The following is a 10,333-nucleotide window of genomic DNA, read 5'->3' on the forward strand; positions in this document are numbered from 1 at the left end:
GGGAGTAACTTAGACTAGTGTCATGCATATGACACTAGTCTAAGTTACTACTTTCATAATGCAAAGTAACATACTAGTAGTATCATAGATGGCTTCATTTATTAGCTCGTAGACTCATCTTGCCTTGGAAAGCGTTATGTTACAGTAACATATTATGTTACCACCTCTCATTAATTACTTGTCACATAAGCAGAATTTTCTCGAAGTGCGCTATGTTACTAGCTAAGATACTTTCACTATGACTAGCCTTAATACTTGCATGCAATGATTTAATGCACCTTGGAATCTGAACATGTGATGAAAAACAACCAAATTGAGCCTTATAAAACAGAAAAACTAAAATTTTGAGGGAGTACTACTGTGTGGCACTGTACATGGTGAAGGTCAAGGTGCTGATAGGGTCGCCTGGCTTTGGAAGTTGGAGCCGTAGGAGCATGGCACAGCCACGTCAGCCTGGCTGCCGAGCCGTAGGAGCATGGCACAGCCACGTCAGCCTGGCTGCCTAGCAAAGCAATTCCGTTTCCCCCGTCGCTCTCGCTTCGTATACTAGTACTACTCCTGCTTCAGGCAAAGCCGTCACGATACCAGATCAAACAACATGGGAATAAAGAATTTTCCCGCGTCGGCCATCAACGTTAACACGGCGGCAACATGCGTGTCTGATCGCGCGTTGCATCCCACTTGACCACTGACTCTGCATCCAGCAGCAGCGGACGGGAGAGAGGATCTCGCGAGCCAACCGGAGCCAGGCAGGCGAGCCCGAGCTGGCCGAACGCTCCACTGCGCTGTCGGCAAAGTGCGCTCGCTAAACTATTTCAAATGCTCTTACGTTTTTTTTACAGAGCGAGTAGTATGATTATTTTTCTGCTGTTTCACGAACCCAGTACTCCCTACATTTCACAATGCAGTGAGCCGTGTTTTCCGAGATCTAAATTTGACCATAAATTTAACCAACGAGACCGACTACGGTGAGAACTTAAACCTTAGAAAGTACGAGACACTAGATTGTGGAATGGAGGGAGTACTGGTTATGTGCTCTGTTGCTAAGTTACAATCACGACGATCATACTCCAGGTGAATGTAAATAACTGCTCGTTGGCAAAAAACGAACGTTCCGGCTTCGTGTCGCTGCTCTTTGGCATTGCTCCAGGTGAATGTAGGGCTGCCTGCCGTGCCAAATACCCCTGGCATCAACGGCCATCTGTTCTGTTCTCGTTCACACAAGCCGTGCCGCGAATTTGACTGCCGCCACACTCCATTCACGAGCTGATGCTGCGTATCACCCTTTACATCTCCCAAGCTTACACACAGTACAGTAGTACAGGGCTCCGACAGGTACACTGGCAAAAAGAGAGAGTGATGATGCGGCCAGCCCAGCCAGCTACTGCTGCCACGGCACACTCCCTACGCCTCCTGCTGACCAGCTGACTCGGTGGACTTGCGGAACAAGCTCCAGTCCGGGCGTTTTCTTCACGGCCAAGACTCGGCCAGCTCACATCACAGTATGCAGCAGGCTCTGATGCCTTGCTCGTACTGCTGGCTATGGCTAGGTCAATAGGCCAGTAGCTAATGCACATGGAAGGCAAAAGCAACCAGGGACGACGGTAGGGTAAAAAGAGGCCAAAGCAAAATGAAAAATACTTACCACGTAGTACTACCGGTGAAGCGCACGCACGACACGCACCCCTTCTCCCTGGCCCACATCGAGGACCGAGTGCCACATACAGAGCTGCCCTGGAAGGAACTGACACTTGACGGGACAAGGGAGGCGGAACGGCCCAAATCTCGCATCATTCCACGATTCTTGTCTTTTGGCAATCGTACACAAAAGGACTTTGACGAGCATAATGTCATCAGTGTATGCCAAACAACATACTCAAAAAATGAATGTGAGTGTATCCATTTTATTTTTATAGGAAAAAATGTATCCGAGACGATTTCGTACAGCAAGACACAAGAAAATCACTCAACCGTGAAGTAGGAGGATGCAAGAATACACGAATATCAGCTACTGGTACTAAACTAGAAAGGGAAAGCAGCCTAATCTGTTGGGGACCTAGACTTGCAGGTTTGGGTTACAGATGGTACTCGCAGAAAATGGAGTAGCACGGGGGCTCAGAAAAAGGAAACACGGGAACGCAAACACATCATGGAAGTAGACATGGCAAAAACCTTCCAAAATGAACTAGAAATTAGGACAACGGGGTAGGAACTAGAACACTATCTCAATGGCTAATTAATACGACATTGTTGGAAATAATCACATAGTTTAAGGTGATTTTTACACAAGTTACATCGACCATGTCCTTGCGCGCGGCTCGGTTCAGTAAGCGCCACTCTGCTACCAGCGGGGAGCCAGAGACATCCTGAAACCATGAATGGCTGCAAAAGCGTCACGAATCAAAATCAGCTCAAAAGAGCAAGTCAAAGAGTTAAGGGGGTGTTCGGAGTCTCTCCGCTCCGGACTCAGCTCTGCGGAGCTGACGGAGCTGCAGACTAAATTTGTGGAGCTGGTAAGTAATTTCACAGAGCCGGTGGAGAGCCGAACAGGCCCTAAGTTCTTGCGCTGGTCCTCATACAGTTCCCATGATTTCAGCAGGTAGGTTTTGTTTTAAATTTCCTCTAAAAAAACATGTGTTAAATCCACCCAGGCACTTGTTATCTGCCATCAACCACGTTCTTCAACTAAGCTGACAGACGCAAACTCTCAATTGGAAATTATGCAAAGACATGAACTTCTATACGTCCCCAGAACGCAAACCGCATGGTTCATCAACTGTTCACTATCTAAGTTCTTTGCCTCCGAACTGCAAACAATAAATCATCAACTGATATATAACCATAGAGTACTTAATTAGTACGTACTTCTTTAGGGAAAAGGCCCCTGCCAGCCATTTGTTCATCGTAAAGACAAATTACCACAAGGGAGGCAGAATTCCCAGCAAAATAAAACGCATGCACTTCTGGGAGCTTTATGTTGTTTGTAGAGAGCAAGTTAAAACAATTCACCAGGTTTGGGATGGTGAAACCCTGATGTGCTCCCCCCCCCCCCCCCCCCCCCCCCCCCCCCCACCCCCCCCCCCCCCCCCCCCCCCCCCCCCCCCCCACCCACCCACCCACACACACACACACCATGATGATGAACTCATGGTATTAATTGGAAGCTATTGCCAAGAGCATCTCATACTCTGAGGATATTGATGCCCTTGTTTGGCAATACAACGCCTCAGGCACTTACACCACTAGCTCTCTGTATGCTATTATTAACTACAGAGGTGTGACACCAGTTTTTATTCCTGCAGTTTGGAAGCTGGTTGTTCCCCCCAGAATTCACATTTTCCTCTGGCTAGTTTCATATAGTAAGATCATGACTAGAGATAACTTGCAGAAGAGAATGATGAACAAGCCTTTAAACTGTGTTTTCTGTTCTGAAAATGAAAGTGTTCAACACCTTCTTTTTGATTGTTTGGTGGCCAAAATGGTTTGGAAGGAAGTCAGTAGCTTCCTTGCCAAACCAGTGGGCACCAATATGGAATCTGTTTCTTCATATTGGATTGCTGGAAAAAGACTTGATGTGTTTAATACTATTGTAGCTGCTACACTCTGGGCTTTGTGGAAGCACAGGAATAGTTTGGTATTTAACGGTGTCGTCTGGCTATCTTTGAAACAGATTTGGTCGCTGATTTTAAGAACAATCAGAAGATGGCGCTTGATATTCAAGGAGCACATGCTGGAGCAGACAGATCTCTTCTGCCAACGACTTCAGACAATGGTGCAGGAACCAGAGCTACTGGAGTGGGGGTGAGGCGCGATGAACCTTTGCTCTTTCACAAGCTACATGTGCATGGCGCCCAGATGGCCGCAAGCCCAACATCTGTCCTGGACACTCTCCGATCACCGATGTTGGCGCTGCCTGGAATGGTAGCCTGATTCAAGATGGGCATGGGGGCTACCTGCAAATGGTAACCTGAATCAAGATGGAGCAGGGGTGGCGTGCACTTCTGGACTTTGCTTTTCTTAGTTTTCTGTGGATTCGAAATTGTGTTGTGTGAGTTTTGACAGCAGTGGCATCTGTAATGAACTCTGTATAACCAGTCCGTGTGTTTTTTCGGGCTACTATCAAATGGAGCCTGGGAGCCCTCCCTGTTGATCTAAAAGAATGAATAAAACGCATGCAGGGCACTTGGGCGTAAATAAATTTGAAGTATTGCTTGTGGACTAGTATCAAGCAATGACAGACATGTTTTAATACTAAGCTTGGTTGCTTGGTTATGGTTCCTTCTACTTCAAAGTCTGACCGTGTCGAGTCATGAAGTCCTTGTTCGACTCAGTGCTATTTCCTTGGAATAGGCATTGCATTTGTTATTACAGACATAGATGGTACCCTCGTTAAACTATTGTACCACATATAAAACTCCTGCTTCCATAGGTTAACACTACAGGTAAATGCAACATGACAGCCTTGTAAAGAATCATACAAGGAAGCAAACTGATGCAGAGCTAAAAACACATATTTTTTTCTAAGACAAGATATGTTCACCTCAATCATAGAGCGGAGTCCGCACAACAGACGAGTAGTAATGTGCCTCCAACTCCTTAAGGCTTGCTGCTGCTTCCTGCCCAATCCTCTCCAGCATTCTCTCTGTCTCCTCTGCCTGTTGACTGAGCACTTCAATCCTCCTATCAACATTCTCACTCAAAGAAGAAAGCCCAGAAAAGATAGCTGTCCTCTTAAGTTCCGATACTAGTTTCAACAGAGAGTCTGCTGAATGCACCTGGAAAACATAAAACAGCATTTGACAACCAAAGAAGACGAATAGAGAAAAATGAATACTAGATTTGATGGTATTCTAGAATTAGCTCAAAACACAGTAGGTTGCAGTACAGCATATATCATATCAGCTGCTACTATAGTTTCTGTATCAACTTGTTACAATTGCAGCACTAATTAAGGCGCCGAAGATAAGGTAGTCATTGCTTCTTGTGTCAACCTGTTACAATTGCAGCACTATGACGCCGAAGCTAAGGTAGTCCTCGCTTCTTATATCCACTCATCATCTGTATATTGGGACACCGAGTTTTAAAGTCCAAGACCATGAAATCAATCTACCGGGGGTTGGAGTGCTTCAGAGATTATATTTATATTTCTGAAATCTTACCCTGCTCATCTAGATTTAGATCCTCAATAGACCTTACCGAACTGATCCCTATTTTGATCATATCATTACTGTATTTAGCATCCACATTTTCACCCTAGGCACACCTCATTCACTGTCATGCTGGTTGCTAAGTCCACATGACTACATGATAATTGATATCTACTTGTGGGCTTTTGTAGTACAGCACTGTGAATTAATACAGGGATTGACAGCTTGGGCTTCTACTACAACTCAATTGGGCGTTACTGTTTCAATCTTCACTGCTAGTTTCATAGCCTGGTTATATGTCATAATCATCAATCTCACTTCAATTTATAGCATGTTGCTGTTCTAGATATGGCACCACCGAATCAAAACAAGCGGATACTACGGCAATGGAGCACTTGATTTAAGGCAGAACACCACTCCAATTTGGGGCATGACAATTTGAAACAGTAAAAAAAATATCTCCGAGCAACTGGTGCGCAGTGAGGCGAGTCGTCGTTACCATGCGGGAGGCGCGCATGTCCATCTGGAACGCCTCCTGCGAGTTGCGCACGGGCGGGTCGTTGACCTGAGAAGAGGAAGAACCGCAGGGTTAGGGTTAGGCAGGAAGCGAGAGCACCGACGAGTGCTAGGAGGGAACGGGGGCGTACGCGGGCGATGTTGATGAGGGCGGAGAAGTTGTCGACGAGGCTGCTGACGTCGGCGTCGGCCTTCTGGAGGAGCGCCCGCTGCTTCTGCGCCGCAGCGGCCGCGGCCGCCGCCGTCGGGCCCGCCGTGGCGCCGCCAGCGCTGCCGCCTGGCTTGCTCATCGCGGGACAACCGGCGAGCGGCGGGCACCCGCTGGCAGGAGCACGGCGGGAGGGGTGGCGCCGGGGGGCAGGGGGGCGACGGCTTCCGGCGAGGTAGGCCGCGAGCCGGCGAGATCGGGGGGACGGGAGCGGCAGAGAGCGCAGAACCGGGAGGCAGTGGCTCGGTGCGGCTGTCCCCCGTGCGTTTTTTTCTTCTTTTTTGAGACAATCCGTGCGTTTGTTTGTTGGGCCTTTTAATCCCGGCACACATATCTACTTTCCATTTGTCTACAAGCCAGTCCAAAATCTCAGGATGGACTGGGGGCCCATCAAGCCCACCCTCCTCCAGTGATGATGGGGGGGGGGGTGCTATACGGCAAATCCTATTTTTAAATTTCAGAACGTTTTTAAAAACTCATGAATATTTAAAAATCCTTGAATATTTAAAAAATCTGGATCATTTTGTAAATTCTGGAACATTTTAGTGGCACAGTAGCTAGTTTTGAAAGAAAAAAACAGCTCAACAAATTCTCTAGCAGTGGCCCGGCAAAAAACTTCAGTACCATGCTACCCAGTTATGAGAAGAAAAAAACAGCTCACAAAATCCTATAGCAGTAGGTCGGCAAAATCGCTAATGGGCCGGCCCATGAAGAGAAGGTGGGGTGCACGTTTGGTCTCTTAGCAACGCTAAAAGGATCAAGATGGACCAAAGGGGGCGGGTGAATAGGGACAAATATAATTATTATTTTTCATTGACTATTAGCAAGTCTAGGCAATGCAGAATATAAAGGAGTGTTTAAAAAATAGCTATCGTGAGATAAACAATCATATATGATTAATGCAAGGTTAAATGATCAAAGTAAATCACAAGTAAAAAACTAGGGTTAGGTATAACCAAAAGACGAGGATGTATCATGATGTTCACTTCCTTAGAGGGAAGCTAGTCATCATTGGAGTGTTGTGTGTTACCATGAAGGATCGCACTATTCTTCTTGAGATAACACCACGAAGGCGATTCTCAACCACCAGTGGTAGACCATGAGGCGGCCTTGAAACCTTCATAAACGACGGGGAAGATCACAAATTGATTTATCATCAGGCACTCCAACCTTCAAGAGTAGCAAGATCTACCAAGGATACAAGGGGAACAAATTTTGATTTGGTAGAAACTTAAATAGGGCACTTCTCTTTCACTCCCCAAAATATCAATAAATTTGAGCGGAAAGGGAAGGGAAGTGAGAGAGAATGTAATCGTCCCCTTCTTCATGGGGAAGAATATGACCTTATATAGGCCCTCAAATTCAACGGTTACCCTCATATTTTACGTGGTTCATAGGCTCCGAGCAACCTCAAAGGCATTGGGTAGGGTATGGACACAACAGAAAGGTTGCACAGGTTCACCCGAAGACTTTGGGCACCCTCCGGGGCAGGTTCCAAGCACAACAAAAAGTTTGCTCCCAGGTGTGCAAACCTACGGGTGACCCTGGAAGCGGGCCAGTAGCCATGTGGTTTCGTCACACTGACATTGGCCACTTGTTTTTTTACTTTTGTTTATATTGTTTTAAATAATAAAAAGCTTTATTACGAAAAAAATTAGTTAATATTTTAAAATTCATGCCACATTTAAAAAATGTTCATGTAGTGTAAGAAAATGTTCACTCAACTTTTAGAAAAAAAAGTATCATTAAAAAATGTATGTGACATTTCAAAAATGTTCACGCCTTTCCAAAAATATACATGACATTTTGGTCAAATATTATATGTAGAAAAAAATCGTGTAATTCAAAAAATGTATGTTATATTGTAAGAAACACACATTTCAAAAATATTTTTGTGAAGTTTTTTAAAAAACAATTACCAATGTAAAAAATGTTTGCATAGTTTTAAAAAAATGTTCCATATTAGTCAAAAGAAGTTTGAATGTATATTTCAAAAATGTTTAACACATATTCGAAAAATGTTCAAAACACATATTTGAACAAATAAACTTATATACAAAAATGTTTTAGATATATACAAAAAAAATTTGTATGAAAAGGTATACATCAATATATAAATTTGAAAAAAAATATTAATCATGTATATGAAAAATGTTAAACATGTATAAAAATATTACTGTTGTGTACCAAAAATGTATAATATGTATTAAAAAAATTAGACATGTGTTGAAAAATGAAACAAAGATAACAAAAGAAAACATAAGAGGAAAAAAAGGAAAAACTATGAAAAGGCCAATAAAAATCCAATATCAGAACTCTCATGTGATGGAGTCAACTCCAGCAGATATTGGATGGGTGGTCCCGAGCCGGTAACCTCGGTGCGATATTAACATACACACATGATTGTTACCCAGGTTCGGGCTTTCTCGAAGAGATAATACACCATATCCTGCTTTGATTAGATTGATTCCAAAGGAGTACAAATTACAGGTTGATCCACCACGAAAATCATGTGTGTATGAGGTGTCGTGTACAAGCCTCACTCCTCAGTTTATATAGGTATCAAGGGTGTCTAGGTTTACATGTAAGTCGGTTACATCTAGGTTAATCATAGCGTAGACGGCCTCTAAGTAATGGAGGTTGCACCAAGTCTTCGGAAGATATCCATCTTGGCGCTCCAGGGCCCGTCAAACGTGGCCCACTGATAAATCATCACGTGGGTCTTGGGCCATCCTACATGGCCAGGGGACAACGTGGTGAGCATCCCCTAATTCAGGACACCATCAACATGTAGCTACAGTGTTCGGCCGGACCAGTAGCATCGCGCTATAGATACCTATTACGACTCGCATCGGCTGAGAAATAGCCAATTCCTATTTGGCGCTTACGGATAGTAGGGAACACTAGCCTAGTGGGCTGACCCACACGAAAAGTAGTACAAGCGAGTGCTACCTATGATTCACTTAAAGCGAAATATAGCCAATTCATTTGGCACTTAGAGACCATAGGTAGTGCACACCCGACCCCTTCCCTAGTTTCCTCAATTGACTGGCCAATCTAAAGGAATTTTTTGTGTTTCATTTTTCTGAAGCTCATCTCGACTTTGGGAAGCTCGACCCCTTCCACTGTCTTCTCAGATGGCCGGCCAATCTAAAGGGATTTTTTGCGTTTCATTTTTCTGAATCTCATCTCGAGTTTGGGAAGGCCGACCCCTTCCCCAATGTTCTCAGTTTCGGACAATCTAAAGGGTTTTTTTGCGTATCATTTTTCTCAAGCTCATCTCAATTCTGGGAAGCTTTCAGAAGCTCATGTTCGGTTTTCTAGGGCGGGTTTCCCTGGTTTTTCCCAGGATTTTTTTTGTTTTTTCCAATTTTTTATTGGCAAACTTTATTCAAGTTCATGATTATTTTTCAAAATCACAAAAATTCTCAAACTTTCAAGCTCTTTTCAAATCCGTGAACATTTTAAAATTCATGAACCTTTTTAAAATTAATAATATTTTACAAATCACTAACATTTTAAAATTCACATTTTTTCAAATAAATGTTTTTTCAAATTGAAAATATATTCTTATATCTATGATTTTTTTACAAATTCAAGTAATTTTAAATTCTTGAACTTTAATTAAATTCTAGAAGAAACAAACTCGTGAAGTTTTCTAAAATTCTTTAACGTTTTTCAAATTTTAATTTTTTTCGAAATCTATAAAATTTTCCCATATTTCTTCTACTTTTGAAAGTACGTGATTTTGCTTTAAAATCACTATCTTTTTTAAAATCTATGAACATTTCTTAATTTAAAAACCGGCTGTGAACACTAGAACAACATGAGAGAAACGCGAGAAAATAAAAGTGAAAAAAAGCGAGCGAGTTACCGTGTGCGTGTGCAAGCTGAGCGATATTGGGCCAAGGCCCGCGTAGCGTTTTGCGAGCTCCTGAAGGGCTATTAGGCGCGGTGACTAAAATCTCGCAGTAAGTGAGACAGTAGGGATATCTTGCTCAAGGTTCGACATTAATCGCGTCGGCCCATTCGCACAGCTAAAGAACAAAGACAAGAGAAGCAGGAGCACGGGGGATTTTCCTTTTTATTACTTTCTTGGTTTTCACTAGGTTTTCCCTTTTTTTTCTTCAGTTTTGTTTCTTTCTTTCTTGTTTCTCATCGGGTTTTCTGTTTTCTTTTTTTGTTTCTTTGCTTTTCTTTAATCTTCTTATTTTTTCTCCATTTTTCTTTTTTTTCTATGCTTATTTTGGTTTCACTCTACATTTTTCGTATATATGTCAAGAACATATTGTAATACACGTTCAATATTTTCCCAACACAAATTTAACTTTTGTTTTCAGTACATGGTCAACATTTTCTCGATACACATTTTTCAAATGCTTGATTAACAATTTCAAATACAAGATTAACATTTTTTAATACATGGTCCACATTTTTTCTATATACACTTTAAACATTTTGA

At 43.0% G+C, this 10,333-nt stretch overlaps 1 protein-coding gene across 3 annotated transcripts; it reads right to left on the reverse strand.

Annotated features, from left to right (window-relative positions):
• Positions 1-1,879: 1,879 nt before the first annotated feature.
• On the reverse strand, positions 1,880-6,159 carry LOC125542407 (mediator of RNA polymerase II transcription subunit 22a-like). Of its 3 annotated transcripts, none has more exons than XM_048705443.1 (4): positions 5,795-6,158; positions 5,647-5,712; positions 4,541-4,775; positions 1,880-2,366 (listed from the first exon to the last, which is right to left on the reverse strand). In XM_048705443.1, the coding sequence occupies exons 1-3, from the start codon at positions 5,951-5,953 to the stop codon at positions 4,542-4,544; spliced, it is 459 nt and encodes a 152-aa protein (XP_048561400.1). In that variant the 5' UTR covers positions 5,954-6,158; the 3' UTR covers positions 1,880-2,366; position 4,541. The 3 variants fall into 3 exon arrangements, with proteins under 3 accessions (XP_048561400.1, XP_048561401.1, XP_048561402.1); XM_048705444.1 differs by having other exon boundaries at positions 1,880-2,382; XM_048705445.1 differs by lacking the exon at positions 1,880-2,366 and adding an exon at positions 3,218-3,953 and having other exon boundaries at positions 5,795-6,159.
• Positions 6,160-10,333: the final 4,174 nt, after the last annotated feature.

This window comes from Triticum urartu, chromosome 3 (assembly GCF_003073215.2).
Source record: "Triticum urartu cultivar G1812 chromosome 3, Tu2.1, whole genome shotgun sequence".
Classification (NCBI taxonomy): Eukaryota; Viridiplantae; Streptophyta; class Magnoliopsida; order Poales; family Poaceae; genus Triticum; species Triticum urartu.